The sequence below is a fragment of the Pan troglodytes genome, chromosome 11 (genome assembly GCF_028858775.2).
Source record: "Pan troglodytes isolate AG18354 chromosome 11, NHGRI_mPanTro3-v2.0_pri, whole genome shotgun sequence".
Classification (NCBI taxonomy): Eukaryota; Metazoa; Chordata; class Mammalia; order Primates; family Hominidae; genus Pan; species Pan troglodytes.
Genome location: NC_072409.2, coordinates 34,305,066 through 34,325,713, shown reverse-complemented (window position 1 = coordinate 34,325,713; position 20,648 = coordinate 34,305,066). Strand labels below are relative to the sequence as shown.

Here is a 20,648-nt window from a genome sequence, read left to right as displayed (position 1 = left end):
TCCCAAGGGATATCTGCTGGGCTGCCAAGGCAATGTTATATATGGTACCAAAGATTTTATAAAGCACTTAAACCCAGAGTCAGTAAAACCTCTTGGTACGTCCTGAGTAAGTCTGGTGTACAGCTTTAGGCTGCTGGCCCTATGGTGCATCTCATTTCTAGGAGTGATATGTAACGGCATCCCCCAGCATGCCCAACGTACAGGATCCCACCGTCTGCCCGCTTTCCAGGCCTGACATTGCCCATCTTCTGTTGAGGTCACTCCTGCACTGCCCATGGAAAATGATGTAGCCCTTGGATGCACATAGCACCCTTTCCCCCATTTTACTATTCAGTGACCCCATTCATGGGTAGGGAGGCATTGGCGTTTGCCAGCTAAATCTCGTTAGTGGTATAGTTACATAAGTTCAATTTCTCCCATACAAAACTGTTCATGAAGCTCCTACACAGAAGGCTTGCACCAGTTGATTCTCTTTCCTTCATCACCAATGGGACCTGCCCACTGAGGTTATGTTAGTTTTCATCATGACGTTTTGCCACAGTTAAGTTAAAATGGCATTTTTAGCACCCTTTTATGCGACAGATGCTATGTCCTCTCATGTAAGCCAGGGGTTGGGGTCTGTTGGTGTACACTGTGACATTAGGAATGCCAGGGTAGTTCACTACTAGCAGGACCAGATTGTCCCTATGGGCTTTGACAGAAATGTCCTGGATGTCATATCTAACATCTTATCATGTTACCTGCCATGGCCACAGCTTGGGAGGTGTTATGCTTCCAGGTCTTTGCTGCCACATCCTTGTGGAAAAAGTATATTGACAGGTTAGTGCTCCCACCTAACACACTCCTGGGATCTCAGATGTTCCCAAGCTATCATAGGGATTGGGCTATGCATTGCAGTGCTGTGTTTCCTTTGTGCGAAAGTACAGTGTTTAGGTCCATAATGCCCTAGTCGGATGTTGGTACCACCTCACTAATAGGCCATCTTGATATCCTTCAGTGACTTTATGAGTAGGCTTTTTCATTGTTCAGTGGCTCCATTGGCCTGTGAATAACAGGGTGCATAGAAAGTCCACTATATTCCACAAGAGACTGCCCATTATCATGTTGCTTGGGCAGTGAAGGATGTTCCTTGGTCAGAGTGAAATATGATGAAGTATCAAAAGAAGACATATTTCTTTCAAGGGTAGCATCAGGGTCCACATGAGTGACATATATTTGTCCCTTTCAGGCAGCAAGTCCTTGTTTCCACATAGGGGATTTTTATTTATATTATTTTATTTATTTATTTTTTTGAGACGGAGTTTCACTCTTGTTGCCCAGGCTGGAGTGCATTGGCACAATTTCGGCTCACTACAACTTGCACTCCACCCCCCGGGCTGAAGCGATTCTCCTGCCTCAGCCTCCCAAGTAGTTGGGATTACAGGCATGTGCCACCACGCCTGGCTAATTTTGTATTTTTAGTAGAGATGGGGTTCCTCCACGTTTGTCAGTCTGGTCTCGAACTCCCGACCTCAGGTGATCCACCTGCCTTGGCCTCCCAAAGTGTTGGGATTACAGGCATGAACCACCGCGCCTGGTCCACATAGGGGATTTTTTTTAGCATTTGAGTCACTAAGTTGCCCTTCTCTTGACCAGATGACTAGGCTGTTGGCAATAGCCTGTGAGTTGGTGAAATGTAGCAAGATATGGTGATGGGGTGGCCCAAATGGACATCACCACTGCATGTAGTTTGACCCATTGAGCGTAATGCCCATGTTCAGCTTCAGTCAAAAGATGACCACTTACTGGCGTGATGGTGGCTACAGTCAAGAGGATCCCTCCTGTTTTGTTTGATGGAACTTTCAGTAAACCATTAGTAGGCACATCTCAGAATCTTAGGATCCGGGGAGCCAGAGGAGAAGCCAAAGCATCCCCTGTGGTTTGTTTGGACCCTTCTAATAAGCTAGCCATTTTTTTCATGAAGCCTGCTGGTCCCTTGGGGTTCCAACTGGGCTTAATTTCAAATGTACCATTTCTGTTTGATAATCAAGCTCTTTTGAGCCTGCCCCAATTCATTGATAGGGTTTGTAAGCACCCAAGTAAGAGTGGGCAGTTTAAGTCACGGCGTCGCATGTAGTGCTCTGGCCTTAAGACACACGGTCTCTACCAGTGCACAATAGCAAGCAAGAAGTTACGTTCCAAGAGTTATATCGGGTGGCTGCCTCAAGCAACTTAAAGTTCAACTTAGAAGAGGCTAGGTCTCCCCAGTGACAAGTTTCTGTTGCCATAGACTGCAGTCAGCATGCATGGAGGTTGTGGACACCTGTCATTGCATCAGGCTAACAGACTGTAAATGTTTTAAAAGCAGCACCAAGGCCACTACTTTAAATTGTTTTCTAAGGCCTGCTACTGCAAAGTCCGCTGTTCAAAGTTGGCAGCTTTGTTGGTCACCTGGATTAAAGGGGGCCAAAAAAAGACCCACATGGGTTATATGCTGTGTTTAGTACCCAAGAGACCTACCAGCTGTGGGGCTTCTTTTTTATTAGTAAGTGCCACCAGCACCAACAATTTTTGTTTGACTATATCTGGGATACTTCCTTGGCTTTCTGTCCAAGTGACCTTGACATTCAGCCTGTGACTATCCATTAGTCTTCATGCCCCAAAGGCCTTTCTGACTAGCCAGACTAGGCGAGTGCATTGTGACATTTTTATCTGTAGTGGGTTTTGAATTAAGAAAGTAGTGTCTTATTCTCCACTTGGTATGCAGTACTGCTTTCACTGAGTAACTTAAGAGGTTTTGGGTAAGTCTTGAGTAACTTATGAGGTCTTAGGTGGCAGGCCGGGTTGGATATGCACCACTGGTATAGCTCAAATTCTTAGCTACGAGGGGCATACCTCCTCAGGTGGTGGTGATGTTCTGCACCACAAGCAACCAAACTATCGGTATCCGTACTCAGTGGTGGGAACTGTGGTCACCAGCACCCAAAGTGACACAAAGTATCCTACTCACAGCAGATAAGCAATAAGCATAGTGAGTCATTACATTCACCTGAAACCCTCCCATGGTCATCAGTTTAACTTTTCCCTAGGAAAACTGGAAATATGTCCTGTGGGCTCCAGTATCCAAGAACTCCAGAAAAGCCTAATTTCATTTATTTTTCTCATCTTGACAGGAGTATAGGGCCATCTCTGGTGGGGACCTGGAGACCTCGGTCCCACTCTAAACTATGCCATTTAGCCATTTGGATCCACAGTGTCCCTTTATCAAACAAACACTTCAGCCGGGCTGCATAAGCCTTTCCTGGCCTTTCCATATACTCATCCTCTAGATAGTGAGCTTCCTTTTCTATGAAGGTCTGCATTGTATGTGTTGGTTCTTTCAGATGCCTCAGGGACTGTCTGAGAACCTCTTTCCTGTTCCCTCTTGGGATCCATCTGACTACCCACTTCCCGAGCTCTCTGGCGCTGGGAATGAGCAATTACACGTATCCAACAACCAGAAGATCATGATTCTGTCAGAGCAGACCCTACTAACTGCACTGATGGTGTGAAGCAAGTTCAGTATGCACTAGTTACCAACCTGTCAGTGTTAATAGAACTCACCCATACAGCACAAGTTATATGAAGCAAATTTATTTCCTACAGATAGGTAGTAATAGACAGTAAAATCCTAGGTTTCATGGTGGGCCATTCCCACAAGTGTTGGATGGAGTTTCATGTGTATGTTCCCCATACAGTTGAGGGACCCCAGAAAGCAGCTTGCCCTGGGTTTATACCCCAGAAATAGAGAAATGGGGGTGGTCAGCACATGATCCCCTGGTTTACGTGAGTTGCTGAGCTAAAGCATGAAAGGACATGCATATTTCTAGGAGGGAACTGAAATAGAGTATGGATTATTCAGGCCATTCCCTCTATCAGAATGTTGCATTTTCTAGCACATTCTACAGCTATTCTACAATTGAGAAAGGGAGAACAAGGTTAGTCTAAGGACACCCAGATGACTGTCCAACAAACTCTTAGATTTCTTTGTCCAGCTACTTAATTAACATTTTTATCTGGATGAGTTTTAAAAAGTGTAAAACTTAACATATCCAGAATAGAATTTAGGAATTTCCCTCAACTACCCAAACCCACCTGAGTTACTGAATTTTCCTCATGTCAGTAAATGGTACCACTATTTACCTAATTGTTGAGGCCAGAAATCTTAGAGTCCTCTGGATTCTCGCCATTCTTTAAATATCTAGATCCAGTCTATCAACAAATTCTGTTAACTTTAAAAGTGTATTCAGAATACAGCCACTTTTTGTTACCTCCATTACTGCCAACCTCGTTCAAGCCATCACCTCTCATGAGGGCTACTGCAATAATGTTCTTATTAGTTGTGCTGCTTTTTTCCTGTTGCCACTCTATAGTCTGTTCTTTACAGAAGCTAAAATATAAATTGAATCACATCACTTCTATGCTTAAAATCCTTCAGTGGTTTCCGAATTATGTGTATGCTGTATGACACTGAAACAACATGGTTTTGAACTGCATGGATCGACTTATTAGCAGATTTTTCTCAATAAATATATTGGAAAATTATTTGGAGGTTTGCAACAATTTGAAAAAATTTGCAGACAAATACCATATTGCCTAGAAATATCAAAAAAATTAAGAAGAAGTTAAGTTGTCATAAATGCACAAAATATATTTATGTACTAGTCTATTTTATCATTTACTACCATGAAATATACAAAAATCTATTGTAAAAAGTTAAAATTTATCAAAACATAAACACCATACTTGGCATTATTCATAGTTGAGAGAAATGTAAACAAATGTAAAGATGCAATATTAAATGATAACTGCATAAAACTATAGAACATACTACACTATTATAATAATTTTGTAGCCACCTCCTGTTGCTATTGTGGTGAGCTCAAGTAAACTCAGTGTGACATTAATCATTTACTTCTTAGTAGTTCACGTTTCCAGTAAGTTGCAGAGCTCAGTAGAAAGTGATCTCTTGTGGTTCTCGTGTATTTTTCATCACGTTTAATGCAGTACCATAAACCCGAATAACATGGGATCCATATGAAGTGCCACTAGTGATACAGAAAATGCTCCCAAAAAGCAGAGAAGTCAGGATGCTACAAAAAATAGTTGAGTGCTTGATAATGTACCATAGATTGAGGTCTGCAGCTGTGGTTGCCTGCCTTTCCAGACAGATGATTTATCTTGTAAACAGATAATATAAACTTATCGCATCAATAAATACACTACAGTACTGTAAATGTATTTTCTCTTATGCTTTTAACATCTTTTTTCTAGCTTTATTGCAAGAATACAGCATATAATGTAGCATACAAAATATGAGTTAAGTGTGTTATGTTATTGGTAAGGCTTTGGTTAACAGTAGGCTATTAATAGTTAAGTTTTTGGGGGAATCAAAAGTATATGTGATTTTTGACTGTAGGGTGGGTCTGTACTCCAACTCCCATGTTGTTTAAGGATCAACTAAATAATTGAATCTAAGTCTTTACCATGGCCTGCAAGGTGCTTCATGATGTGACTCTTGGCTCCTTAGCCATTTACTCACTGTGCTCCTAGTCCAGTTCCTCAAACATTCAAACATGTTCCTCAGGGCTTTCAAGTATACTGCCCCACAAGTATTTGCGCAGTCACTCCTCTCACTTCATCCAGTCTTCTGTTCAAATGGCATTTCAAAGGCCTTCTGTTATTCTTCTTGAAGTAATTGTTCCTATCACTCTATTCCCCAACCTTGTTTTGTTTGATTACTATGTCTTCTAACCTTGAATATAGGCTCCCTTAGAACAGCGACTTAGTCTGTGTCTTTAATGTCCTAGAATAGGGCCTACTATATAGTAAGCACTTAATAAATATTTGATGAATCATGAACTAATCAAGTGGGCCAAAATTTGTTGTCACTTTAATTGTAAGTAAGATTGCTAGATTTTCTTTTTTCAGGTCTGGTATCTTGCATAGTGTCAGATATCTGGTAATATTACTTAAAAGGTGTTACATAATAGTAATACTTTTTCTGAAACTATTTAATGCTCAAATTTTATGGCTCTTGACAGTTTATAAAATATTTTCATATACATGCTCTTAATTCTAAAATCTCTACTTTTAAGCTAGTGTAGGATGTCTGTTATTTCAGTTTTACAGCTTTAGAAATTCATTTTTAGTCCCTTCAAGTGATTTGTTTAAATCTGCAATTATTATTTAGCCCAATGTCTCATGGATTTAATTTATAACATGGAATGAACCAGTAGTATAAGAGTTATATTTATTCTAAAAACTGAGAGTGAATTTCAAAATGATAATTCAGTATTTATAAAGTTATGATGGTTAAATTATTTTATTATGCTCACTCCAAATTGCTATGGAATTTTATTACATAAGGGTATGTGTATAAGAGTGGGTTTTTTCCTGAAATATAATATTTTTCCATTTGAAACTCTTCCTAAAGGACTCAAAAACTTTAGCAGCAAAGGAAAAAGAGGTTAAAAAGATAACAGATGGACTGCATGCCCTTCAAGAAGCAAGTAATAAAGATGCTGAAGCTCTGGCAGCTGCACAGCAGCACTTCAATGCTGTTTCCGCTGGCCTGTCCAGTAATGAAGATGGAGCAGAAGCAACTCTTGCTGGTCAAATGATGGCCTGTAAAAATGATATAAGTAAAGCTCAGACAGAAGCCAAACAGGTAAATAGAGACATTAAGCACTATGTGATTGCTTTTTTTTCCAAGAGGTTTCTTTTCATGTTATGCTTTGGCAATTGTTACATAATGTTGAAAATAATCAGTCTCAGGGAACTTGTTTGTTTACTTTATTCTGCAACTCTAATGCCTAATGCAGCGAAATTCAAATATGTTGATTGCTAAATATTGGTGATGTTAATTTGTTAAGATGATGTACTACATAAATTATCTTAATTCAGTATGTAAGTGCAATAAATGCTTTGTTCTGTTTGCAGCGTTGTGTGGAATTTTCGAGATTAATGCATTTATTCTTGTCTCTTTTTGGCTATTTTTATTTTTTATTGATAACATAATGTTGAAGTCTTAAGCTTTAACAGGAAAACAGGATTGTCCTCCCCATTGCTTTGCCTGCCATACCTAGTTCTTAAAACCTTGTTTCTCAAACTTTACATTTTTTTAGGAAGTATCTCTACCTCACATGTAGCCACATTCTAGTCTGCTCTCCCTACTATGATTTCATAATCTTAAAAGTCTTGTCAGTCTATTATAATGTTTCTCAGATTTTACATAGTAGTGCAACTTAAAGTCCTATGAACATAAGAATTTTGCTAGCAGAAAAAATACATGTACACAGGCACATCATTGTTTTGTTTTTAATGGAAGACACAGATTTTAAAACATGTACACAAATGTGTGTGATTATGCGTTAATCCTCAGGTTTTTCTCTTTATATATTTGCAACTTTTTCATTCAGGCGTGACAGATGATAGTCACAAATTTATAAGAACTCTCAATAGTAGAAAAGCTTTAAAGTACTCTACTCTCAGTTTGTCTATTATTTTATAAGGGAACTGGGAAAAATACATCATTATACAGTTTTGGAGGATACCCCCATCTAAAACCCCATCTAAGTTTTAGAATACTAGTTCATAGTTTTAAGAAGCAGTGTTCAAGTGTATAAATTCTTGAAGGCCTGACACATGTAATTTAAATAGTTCTAGCATTTAATTATCAGACTCAGCATTTAAGTTTCTCTGTCAGTTTAGCTTCTTTTCCTGTATAATCTTATATCTTACTGCTCAATTCAGTTTCTTTACTGTTATTAGATAGCACTCACAAATATATACACATACAAATATGAACAACTAAGCGGAAAGGAAAAGAACGAGAGTTGTGATTTCTAGCTTTCTGTTTTTAATTACCAGCTACTGACAGTTATTCGATATAATCCTTCAATTTGAATATGTCATATTTTATTAAAAATACGGACTTAAATTTCAAATTCTTTTACATATTAATCATATATTAGTTTATACTTTGAGTAGTTTTTTGAGGAGAAAATACTGGGAAATGACTAATTTGTCGAAATACTAATCCAAGAGACCAAACAATTAAACTTTTAAGGTTAAGGTCTCTTAGTAAAACCAATCTGAATCTTCGGCCATTTAATTACTAGCACTGTCTGCCTCATACATCCTATGGTCTGTTGCATTTTTCTGCCACAGGCTCAGATGAAGTTGAAGCATGCTCAACAGGAATTAAAGAATAAACAAGCTGAAGTTAAGAAGATGGATAGTGGCTACAGGAAGGACCAAGAAGCTCTAGAAGCTGTAAAAAGACTTAAAGAAAAACTTGAAGCTGAAATGAAAAAGCTAAATTATGAAGGTTTGCCTTTAAAAACATGATAATCAGATCATGAGGAGGTAGTGATTTTTGATAAAAAGCTAATTTAAATTAAAGAACGCAAGCAAGTAGGAAACATTTCTTAGCCTATTAACAAGCATTAGTATAAGAAGTGTTGTAAATATCGTCAAAAAATACCTAATTATAAAACAACTCTTGAATTTTTGAGAACTCAGTATTGAGAATTTCCTGCTTCAATCATTTGAAAGCTCAAAAATGTCATTTGTGTATTTCTACATTAGGCATTCAGTTTGTATGTTATTTTTTGGAATGAAAATTGTGTTATTTGCCGTTGGAAATAATGTCTGTTTGACAATGGATAGAAATAGGAAGGTTCAGCATGCTTTTTTAATACTTACAGAAATTTGTATTTTTTGCATGCTTTGGAAATAGTGGTTGCTAATATTTTCCTTAAAACAGTAGAGTGAGCTTTTAAAACTTACTTGGTTTTAATTTATTATGATTTATCCTTCAGAAAATAAAGAGGAAAGCCTTTTGGAAAAGCGCAGGCAGCTGTCTCGTGATATTGGTAGATTGAAAGAAACATATGAAGCTCTATTAGCCAGATTTCCCAATCTTCGATTTGCATACAAGTAAGAGACTTAAGCCTTGAATTTTAACATAGTAATAATCAAGACATTTTTATTTAAGCTGGAAGCAATCTGAAAATTTTGTCGACACCAAGATTTTTGTATGAAACTTGTTGTAAGCTGCTTTTCTTTCATTGGTATTTTTCCTTTAAACATTTGTTGAAATGTTTTAAATGTTGGCAGGGAAATACTTGTGAAATTTAATGGCTAATGATGCCACTAATCTTAAAATTAGGGAAATTTAATCTCAGTTCAAAATGTCTTCAAAGTTACTGTGTCATTAATGTTAAATATCCACATTTACATCTTATAATTTGTTTTGCTATGTGGGTTTTTTATGGAATATTTACAGTAATCATATGTATTATAGGGATTAGAACATCAGAGTTGTTCTTACTACATTGAAACATACTGAAAGATCTATTGTGATTTAAAAACAACAGCTGGCTAGTCATTTGGGACATTTTAAAATTTTTGGTTTTTTAAAACCATGTGCTGATTCTGCTTTCATTTCACTTTAATGTGTTGTCCAAAAGAGCTCTTGATGAGTAAAGTATAACTTTTTCTACTTTATTATCTAAGATTAATTTTTGTCAACTTTTGTATTTCAGGGATCCAGAGAAGAACTGGAATAGAAATTGTGTGAAAGGACTTGTGGCTTCTCTGATTAGTGTGAAAGACACTTCTGCGACCACAGCTTTAGAATTAGTGGCTGGAGAACGACTCTACAATGTTGTAGTAGACACAGAAGTAAGTTGATTTCAGTTTTAAAAAATTTAAAATTTGGTTAGCTTGAAAAGTCATGTGCTGCTAAAAGAATTAAATACTTTGATGTTTTAAGGCTCTCCCCTAAGGTGACTTATTTATAGGGTAAAACTATTTGGTTCATAACTTTCTGATAACTGTTCCAAAGGAGGTCTCATGCTTACTCAGAAACTCAGAATGCATATTACCAATCTTAAACTTTTGGGATCTCTTTGCTGTATAAGTTGAATTTAATTTGTAAAATAATCTGGGAATAAATGACCTGTTTTTGATGTCAGTCTTCCCATCAAGGTAACATTGAATTTATTTACATTTCTTCAGTTCTCACTTATTATCCTTCTGTAGAATGCTCATACTCTTTCCTGTAAATGCCACGTAGTCATTGTCAAATTTACTTCCTTGTTTTTTTTTAAATTTATTTTATATATATATTTAAAATGTACAAGAAGCCTGGGTATGGTGGCTCACACCTGTAATCCCAGCACTTTGGGAGGCTGAGGTGGGCAGATCATTTGAGCCCAGGAGCTCGAGACCAGCCTCAGCAACGTGGCAAAACCCCATCTCTACTGAAAATACAAAAGTTACCCAGGCGTAGTGGCGTGCACCTGGAGTCCTAGCGACTCTGGAGGCTGAGGCACAAGAATTGCTTGAACTTGGGAAGTGGAGGTTGCGGTAAGCTGCGGTAAGCTGAGATTGCACCACTGCGCTCCTTCCTGGGCAACAGAGGAAGACTGTATCTCAAAAAAAAAAGAAAAAAACAAACGTACAAGATGTTTTGATACATATACATAGTGAAATGATTATTGTAGTCAAACATATTAACATAGCCATTCACCTTCCGTAGTTACCTTTTTTGTGTGTGACAGCACCTAAAATTTACTCTTAGCAAATTTTCAGTATATAGTATTATTAATTATAGTCCTCATGCTATACATTACATCTCTGAATAGGTAGATTTATTTATCCTACCCAACTGCAAATATGTACCCTTTGACCTATGACCTACTTCTACCCATTTTCTTTCACTCCTCATCCCTGATAACCACTATCCTACTCTTTTTATTTGTTCAGCTTTTTTTTTTTTAAAAAGATTCCATGTACAAGTGAGGTCATACAGTTTTTTATTTTTTCTTCGTCTGATTATGTCACTTAGCATCATGTCCTCTGGGTTTATTCATGTTGTCCCAAATGGCAGCATCTCCTTTTTCAATTCAAATGATGTTCCATTGCATATGTAATTATAACTTGATTGGGATAAATGGCACTAAACATTTATTTATTATAGACTACTAAACTTGCATTCTCTCAATTTTCTGTCATTTTTAACATGCGTTTTTTAAATTCAAATGTGTGTTGTAGGTTACTGGTAAAAAGCTACTAGAAAGGGGGGAACTGAAACGTCGATACACTATAATTCCACTCAATAAAATTTCAGCCAGATGTATTGCACCAGAAACTCTGAGAGTTGCTCAGAATCTTGTAAGTCTCATTTTGTCTTATTTATATGTTTAATCGTCATCTGTGGTTTTTTTTTAAGTTAGAAGACATTAATTTTGAGGGACATAATCATATGCAGAACCACAAAATTAAAATACAAAAAAATTGGGTCGGCTTGTGCAATTAGATGATAAGAGAATAGAGATGTTGGAAGACTTGAACTCCTTTTGATGCTTCACTTTGTGGTATTAGAATGTCCTTTTTAACCTTAAGTCGCATGACTATCAGGTGATGGTGAAAATTACACTCTTGATTCCTGAATGGTTAGAATTGAGCTTCTAGATAAGTACCCCAAATTCTTCAAGTTTTTGTTTTTGTTTCTTTTTATGTCAGGCATACTTAAACTGCCCACTGTCACAGCCATTATGGAAGGCCTTCATTAGTATTGCAGTGATGCTTCTTTATTAGAGTTCTTCTAGATTGCTATTCAGCCTGTGCAGGTACATAGCAGGTGACCAGGATCCCATTCAACTGCTGACGTTGATCTAAAGTGACATGCTTGCTAGTAAGAAAATAGATTAGTACAAGGAAATACATTTAAAAGTTATTGTAGTTGTGTAATACTGTAAAAACATGAAGTCAGTCATAACATTCAGCTGTAATATCAGTTTTTTTATTGATCAGACATTCCAAGTACATCAGTTGAAAAGACATTTCTATGAAACTTAAAAATATACTTGTAACTAAGTGGATGTTGTTGTATCCTTAATTACATTCAGAAGATTTCAATGCAAATGATTTCAAAATACAGTTGTGTTGATATGTATACTATCAGGAGAGGGAGGATGAGTGCTGAGTAATTGAAAGGTGATGTTTTTGGTTGGTACTTTCTTTACTTGAAAAATCACCATTAAGTCAAGAAGGCTCAGGAAGTTAATTCAGCCATACATCGAGTCCCAGCATTAGAAGGAAATTGGGATTTCAAGTAACAGCAAAAATACTTTGCTTCAAATCCTTTAGCCAAACCTATTTGATGGTAGCTGCCACATCAAAGAACAATACTGAACATGTGTTACATAGAGCTTCCTTCATTGTGATTGCCACTGCTGATACTAAGCTCTAAAAGAGATGCTTAGTTTTTCTTAAATGATGGGCAGAGGTAGCCTCTATAAACAAAGGCTGAGAAGAAGCATTGTGATCAAAATAGAGGACTGGGGATTTTTTAAATTACTTTTACTCTCAGTTATTGTGTTTTCATTTCTGTAACTGGCAGACGACTGCTCTAGCATGTTTCATTTGTATGAGAAAATATTTGTTGTGAAATCAAATTCCTCATTATTGAAACAACATTTTCATATAGTTGTGTTGATCTGGAAATTATAGGTTAAGCACTCCAAGTCCAAAAACTGAAATTTTCCAAAATTCAAAACTATGACACCCAAAAAATGCTCATTGGAGTATTTTGGATTTAGAAAATTCAACCACTGTAATACAAATATACCAAAATCTGAAAACAAACACTTCTGTTCTAAGCATTTAGGATAAAGGATACTCAATCTGTACTATAATTAAAGTTGTGTCCAGTCAGCCTTGGTGAAGGACACTTAGAAACATGGTAATGGCTCCTTATTAATAGAAACTTTCATAATGCCCCGTACTAGCTATTAATAAATATTTTACTTAGCAATAAATCTTTCAGTATTTAAACCTGCAATTTTTTTTTTCCTGAAACTTTGAGTTTTACATAGCTTTTTAGAAAATTCAGAAAGAGTTCTAATGCTAGGTAAGTATTATTTAAGTTTCTATTACAGCAGTTTTTACTGGTTTATAAAATAATATCTGAAAGGAAAAGTAGTAGTATGTACTGTGGCATATCTGTTGTTGTCCCACAGGTTGGCCCTGACAACGTTCATGTGGCTCTTTCCCTGGTTGAATATAAACCAGAACTTCAGAAAGCAATGGAGTTTGTCTTTGGAACAACATTTGTTTGTGACAATATGGATAATGCCAAAAAAGTGGCCTTTGATAAGAGGATAATGACTAGAACTGTAACTCTCGGAGGTGATGTGTTTGATCCTCATGGGACATTGAGTGGAGGTAAGTTCTATATCCTTTTCTCCTCACAATTCTTTGTGGTAAAAAGGAAGACGCCTTTTTTAAGTACATTTTTAGCCCAACTACCCACTTCTTCAGGAAACATGTTAACTTCTCATTTGTGTGTTTGCCAGTGCCACCTACCTCCTGTCAAAAGTAAAACAAACAATTAAACCTGCCCTTGAAATGGTACCTTAATGCCTTAAAGGAATTCTTAGACAGTGATCATATTCTTCTTGGTCTAGTATTTGCCACACTGAGTTTGCAGATCTTTGTCAAGACAATAGAATAACAAACACTGAATAATAGTTACTGTATACCAGACAGTGTTCTACACTATGCTGTCCAATACAGTAGCCACTAGCCATATGTGACTTTTTACATTTAATTAAGTTAAAAGTAATTTCCTTGGTTGCATTAGTCACATTTCAAGAGCCCATAATCACAAATGGTTAATGGATAATTCGACAATGCAGATATAGAACATGTCTATCATTCTATAAAGCCCTATTCTATGGGCTTTAAATAAGAATTAGTTCTTAATAACAACGATGAGGTAGGCATATTATTATGATCTCTAATATACAGTTGCAGAAATGAAGATACAGAGTGGTTAAATAATGCACTACAGGGTGGCAGAGCTTAGAATCTGAATCCCAGCAGTCTGATTTCATTGTTTGTGTTTTTAACCCAGTAGACGGCATAAAGCCACTTGAGGTATCAAGTGACTTAATGTTGTTCTCGGCCACGGAAACATTAGCCGGTTCAGTGAATTCCATGACTAGGTATCAGATTCTCCAGTACACAGTCAAATGACTACTATCTGCAAATGGAAGATAAAAAGAGACTGTGTGTTTTTAAATGTCTGCAAGAGAAGAAACTTTTTAGATTTTGTTGATTCAGATGCTTTTGAAGCTTTTGCTTATAGGATATGAAATAAGTAACCCCGTATTTTAATTACAAAGTGTTTAAAAGCATTTTTAATTGACCTTAGCATTCTTCCATCAAACCTGCGGAGTTTCTTTGTCAACATAATACCTCAACCTGTGACTGCCAGATAGTTATAGTTGCATAATGTGAAATCGGTTTATTCTGCTTGCCGTGCTGTATCAGAACTTAGGTCAGCCCCGAAATCTTAGCTTACAACAAATTTATTCCATGTTTATGCTACATCTGCTGCAGATCAGTTGCCTTTCTACTCAGTGCTATTCTCATTCTGGGACTCAGTGTGAAGGAGAAATAGTCTCTGTCTTGAACATATTTTTCCCATGGCAAACGGAAAGCAAATGGTGTACTGCCTTCTAAAGCAAATTATGTACTGCCTCCTAAAGTTTACTTTCAGAAGAGACACATTTCCCCATTTCATTGGCCAGAGCAAATCACGTAGGCAAGTCCAGTGTCAGACGATGGAAGATGGGCCCAGTAGACAAGGCAGTGGTTATTTTGAATAAATAATACCTACTACAACCTCTTGGATCTGTTATGAGTTCTCTGTGTTCTAAGGTTCAGGTGATGGAATGAATTCCATGGCTTCATAAGCTCATTAAAATATTTACTATTGAATCAATTTGAGTATAATTCTCTTAGAAGACTTTTTATTGTGTAGTACATACCTGGTAACAATGTGGAAGACCTGTTTCAATTTGCCTTTATCAGGTGCTCGATCCCAGGCAGCTTCTATTTTAACCAAGTTTCAAGAACTCAAAGATGTTCAGGATGAACTGAGAATCAAAGAGAATGAGCTGCGGGCTCTAGAAGAGGAATTAGCAGGTCTTAAAAACACCGCTGAAAAGTAAGAACTGCATATACTTTTTTTTATTAAAGATTTGCATAGTAGAAAATGATAGAAAATTTACTTTTATTTCAAGAAATACAGCTTCTGACTTTTCTCATATTTTTGGTTTTATTTAAAATGTTTGATTAAATTGTGAGTTGATAACTTACCATTTATCCATTTTTTTCTCATAAGAGAGATGTCTTTGTTAAGAAATTAGCAAAATCTATTTAAGCAAAACAAAAAAATCATTCAAATACTCCATTCTCTCTGCTGAGAAATAAACTGGCACTTGGCTAGGGTTGCTGGGGAAACCCTTCGATACTCTGGCGTCTGATACCAGAGGATACTTGATTTCTTGATTTGACATGAATATGATACAGTATAGCATTGATCAGGTGCCCACAGTAAGTTTAATAGCATTGTGGCTGTCCTATGTATATCAAGGATCTGCTAGGTTGCCTAGTGAGCAGGTAAACAAGTTCATGTCGAATATCAGCACTAAAATTTCAGTGTTTCCTTACAGTATTTCTTCTGTGTAGGTATGGATAAGATATGTATATACTTTCCAACATCACTTCTATTTTTGTATAATAGAGGTATATGCGAATTTTTATTTTTTCAATATTGGGATCATGCTAATGTAACCTTTTTGTGTCAGTCAGTAAACATTTATTGAGTGCCTCCTGTGTGCCACATACTCTTCTAGGGGCTGGGGATCAGATAAATATCCCTGCCTTCATCTAGTTTTTTCTTGTTGGAGAAGCGGATGATAAAGAAAGATAAATTGGTAAAACATGTTACTAGTTCTAAGAAGAACAAAGTAAATCAGGAAAGGAGATAGGAACTATCTAGGGCAAAGACATGTTAAAATTTTATATTGGGTGGCCAAGAAAAGCCTCACTGAGGACCTGATTGTTGAGTAAACACACGAAAGAGTGAGTGAACAAGAGTGAGTGAACTGGCTCTGTGGTTATCTGGGAGAATAGTCCCCACTTGAATTGAAAGCTTCTTGAGTTAAAAGAGCTACAAACTTAACAAAGTGCATTGTTTGAAAGTTTGGCCAGGCCTAGTGGTGCACACCTGTAATCCCAACACTTTGGGAGGCTGAGGCGGGTGGATCACTTGAGCTCAGGAGTTCAAGACCAGCTTGGGCAACATGGAGAAACCCTGTGTCTATAAAAAAAATACAAAAAAGTTAGTCAGGCGTGGTGGCATGTGCCTGTGGTCTCAGCTACTCAGGAGGCTGAGGTGGGTGGATTGTTGGAGCCCTGCAGTTTGAGGTTGCGGTGAGCTGAGATTGTGCCACTGCACTCTCTCCTTGGGGACAGAGTGAGACCCTGTCTCAAAAAAAAAGAATTTTTTTTTTAAAGTTCAATTGTAATTTTTTCCAGTATCTCTGAAGATGACAAATAGGGACTGATTTAAAAAGATTTTATTCAGAATTCACAATACTGAATACAATTTTAAAAATCTAAATAAATGTTGAAATGATTATTTTTGGGTATGTTTTTAGCATTCAATTTCTGTAGTTATGAAAGCTTAAAATGGCACCAAGACTTTTGAGGACACTAAATATGAGCAAGATTTTCATAGTCAGGATGGCCATTCAGAGATATAAATTGAATCAGAATTTGTCTTTTTCTTTTTTTTTGAGACGGAGTCTCACTCGTCCAGGCTGGAGTGCAGTGGCCCGATCTCGGCTCACTGCAACCTCTGCCTCAGCCTCCCAAGTAGCTGGGATTATAGGCACTTGTCACCACACCCGGCTAATTTTTGTACTTTTAGTAGAGATGGAGTTTCACCACGTTGGCCAGGTTGGTCTCGAACTCCTGGCCTCAAGTGTTCTATCCTTTTTACTTTCAAACATCACATACATGTAAAGGCCTGCATTTTACCTTCATGAATATAAATTAACCATAGAGTAAATGAATTTTTTTCTGTGAGAAGAGTAGAACAGAATTTTTCTGTGATATGTGGAAGCTCTAACAAGGTGATGAGTTTGTAGTTAGTTACATTTGGCTTAGAACTGTTAATTTTGTTCAGTAGTATTGGATCATTTATTCTGCAGAATTGAATTCTTTGCTATTTGTGACACTGAGGTCAAGGAAGGAAAATAGATTTTGAAAAAAATGAGAATGGTGGAAGAATCAGCTAAAGCCATTGTTTCACACCATATCAGGAAAGTAACATCTTTTAAACAAATATTTCTGCATTCCACATTTTTAATTAATTTGAAGTTAAAATTATTGTTTTAAGTACTGTCAAGTATATCTTCAGGCAAGAATACTCAAGGTAGTATTTATATTTTATAAGTTTTGTTTTTTTTTTCCTCAGACCTCATGATTTCTAGTGACAAGGTACTTTGTGAATTTGTATTAACTTGAAATTTCACTGCAACTGAATTAGCTAAATACCTTTCAAAAGAAATGACTAAGCAGCCAGAACTGGGATAGAATTACAAAGTTTTCAAGAAAGTGCGTTTTAAACAACTAAGTTCAAAACTATTTTTCTTACACTAAAAGTAGGGAACATTATTATTATTTTTAACATTTGAAAATGAGGTTAATAAATAGATAACTACATTTTTGAAATTGTATGTAATTGTTATAATTAATCATTTTTCGTGGTGAGTAGTTGGTTTGATTTTTTTTTCTTTTTAGTTAGCAAGAGGGATTATTTTTAAGGAAACCTAGCTGTTAAATATTTCTAATGTAAATAGTTGTTACAGATTTTAGTCATTTAGAGTTGTTCACCTTCAATGACCAGATCTAAATTTGAATTAATTGGTGCCTCAGAAACTTGAAAGCCGTCAAAATTATTCCTGTAACCAGTAGCATCTTATATTGTTTATAACGTATGTGAGTTTATTTAAGGTAAGAATCTGAAGTTTGAATGTATTTCTCAAATACCAGAAAAATGACAGTCATTTCTTACATGTTTCTGTTTTTGTAAGGTATCGCCAACTAAAACAGCAGTGGGAGATGAAAACTGAAGAGGCAGATTTATTACAAACCAAGCTCCAGCAAAGCTCATATCACAAGCAACAAGAAGAATTAGATGCCCTTAAAAAAACCATTGGTAAGATGAAAACAGTCCATGCTTAATCTCTGGTTTTATTCATATCCATTACCTTACTTTAGGTATCTTCTCTACCTGTGCTATGTTTAAGATATATATGATAAAGTTTATTTAGGGAAAATCCAAGTATGGGATTTCTAGGTCTTAGGGTATGGTCATTTTCATCTTTATTGTATATCGTCAAAGGTCTGTTCGTTTTTACCAATACTCATTTCCACCAGTAGCATATGAAAGTTTTCATTTCTCCAAGTTCTTTTTTCTCCAGACTTTTAAAATTTTCCAAATCTGTTGGTTGTGAAAAGATAGCATGCATTAGCATTTAATTTGCATTTCCCTAATTGCTGATGAAATTTGGGATCTTTTTTTTGTATGTTCATTGGACCTTTGGGTTTATACTTGTGTGAATTTTCTGTTTATTTCTTTTGCCCATGGGTTGCTCATGGTTTTTTTCCCACTGTTCTCATTCTTAAGAGTCCTAATTTCCTGTAGGTTATGTGCATTGCAGATATCCTTTTACCATCTTTTTTGGCTATGTACTGGTCTTTTAATTTTGTGTTCATAGTATTTTTGTTTTACAAAAGTTTTTAATATTTAGTGTAATTCACTTTATAGCCATTTCCCTAATTTTAAGATAGCTTGTATGTTTTCCTTAGAATTTAATTGTACATGGTAGTTTAAATTTTTGTCATTCATTAGGACAATATCCACACATGTGCTTCTCCACTAATATTTTAATAGTATTTTCTGCAATGAAAAGTAGTGTAAGAAATTGTGCGGTAATGACTTCCAAGGTTATGTTTGCACCTGGGTCCTAACACTCACAATATACATCAGTTGTTACAGCAACACGTGTTCATTCAGTATTGCTCTTTTATTTATTTTTTATTTTTTTGAGACGGAGTCTCTCTCTGTCCCCAGGCTGGAGTGCAGTGGCGCAATCTCAGCTCACTGCAACCTCCACCTCCTGGGTTCAAGTGCCTTCCTCAGCCTCCCGAGTAGCTGGGACTACAGGCGTGCATCACCACACCCAGCTAATTTTTGTATTTTTAGTAGAGATGAGGTTTTACCATGTTGGTCAGGATGGTCTTGATCTCTTGACCTCATGATCTGCCTGCCTTGGCTTCCCAAAGTGCTGGGATTACACAGGCATGAACTACCACGCCTGACCTTATTTTTTTCTTTCACAGATTTGGGGATGTTTTTCCTTTGCTGTATCCTAGGCATACTGTCATATTATTTGTTGACTTTATCATATTATTTGTTGACTTTAATGAGAAGTTCCCTGAATATGTATAAAATAGGCAAAGAACATAAAGTAAGCTTGTTTATGAAATTACACACTTTCTAGCAACTATAGAAAAAATACCATAGTTATACTGTTCTGGTTTTAGGAAGCATACAATTGCATTAAAAATACGATCTGTGATTTTTTTTTTTAAATAGGTTGCTTCAATACCTTTGTAAAAGGATAGTTGTAGGTAAAGTTCAATTTCATAGCAAAAGAAATTATTTTGTTACAGATCTTTAGATAATTCAAGTATGGCTTTTAGGTAGTATCTGTGTTTCATTATACCATTTCTAGAATATCATTGGGATAGTTAATTTTCTTAAATTGTACCCTGTAATTTTCCAAACCATTTCTTCTATTAAAAGTTGAATTTGTAAACCTTTACCATTGTTAACTTAGCCACATTTGCTTACTTTGTGATGCAGAGGAAAGTGAGGAGACTTTGAAAAACACTAAAGAAATCCAAAGAAAAGCAGAAGAAAAATATGAAGTATTGGAAAATAAAATGAAAAATGCAGAAGCTGAAAGAGAACGAGAACTGAAAGATGCTCAGAAAAAACTGGATTGTGCCAAAACAAAGGCAGATGCATCTAGCAAGAAGACGAAAGAAAAACAACAGGTAATAACTTCTTTTTGAAATTGAACCAAGCTTTTAAAGTCAACATAGAGCTGAAGGTGGTAGAGCATCATTGGTTGACCTTATTCATCAGAATTGATCTCAGAATCTAAAAGGGAGCAGTGTTCTTTGGAAACAAATTATGCTTCTTATAAAAGTCAAAGGAGTATCCAGGATGAGCATCTCAAATCCAAAATACGAATTAGAAACTTTTTGAGTGTTGATCTGAGGCTCAAAGGAAATGTTCATTGGAGCAGATTGGATTTGGGATACTCCGTTACTCTGTATATTACTCTGTATAATGCAAATATTCCAAAATCCAAAAAAAAAATCTGAAGTCTGAAAGACTTCTGGTCCTACATACTTTGGATACGGGATATTTAATCTGTATTTTTCTCTGAAAACCCTGCAATCGAGTGTTTCATAGTTGTGAGTAGGGGATGCTAATTTTAAGGAAAGGGCAAAGTTGACGGTTGGTAAATGCTTCCTTCAAGAGCGGATGGCCTTTCTTCAGGAGTGGATTATTTGATATTCTGGATGTCATATCAGAGATTCAGCAAGTTGACATTTTTATTTGATAAGCACCTAAATGAATGTGCACTGTGAGAGCATAATGGAAGACAAAGCATGTTATA

General features: G+C 36.3%; 1 protein-coding gene across 12 annotated transcripts in view; it reads left to right on the top strand.

The window, feature by feature from the left end:
* Positions 1-20,648, top strand: part of SMC2 (structural maintenance of chromosomes 2) — a 47,839-nt gene that overhangs the window by 11,880 nt on the left and 15,311 nt on the right. For all 12 annotated transcript variants that reach the window (XM_016961354.3, XM_009457017.5, XM_001137448.7 and 9 more), the window contains 9 exons: positions 6,455-6,688; positions 8,191-8,350; positions 8,844-8,961; positions 9,570-9,708; positions 11,083-11,202; positions 13,053-13,257; positions 14,911-15,046; positions 17,985-18,109; positions 19,823-20,016. In XM_016961354.3, the coding sequence (XP_016816843.1) occupies positions 6,455-6,688; positions 8,191-8,350; positions 8,844-8,961; positions 9,570-9,708; positions 11,083-11,202; positions 13,053-13,257; positions 14,911-15,046; positions 17,985-18,109; positions 19,823-20,016 (1,431 nt within the window). The remainder of the gene's footprint in view (positions 1-6,454; positions 6,689-8,190; positions 8,351-8,843; positions 8,962-9,569; positions 9,709-11,082; positions 11,203-13,052; positions 13,258-14,910; positions 15,047-17,984; positions 18,110-19,822; positions 20,017-20,648) is intronic.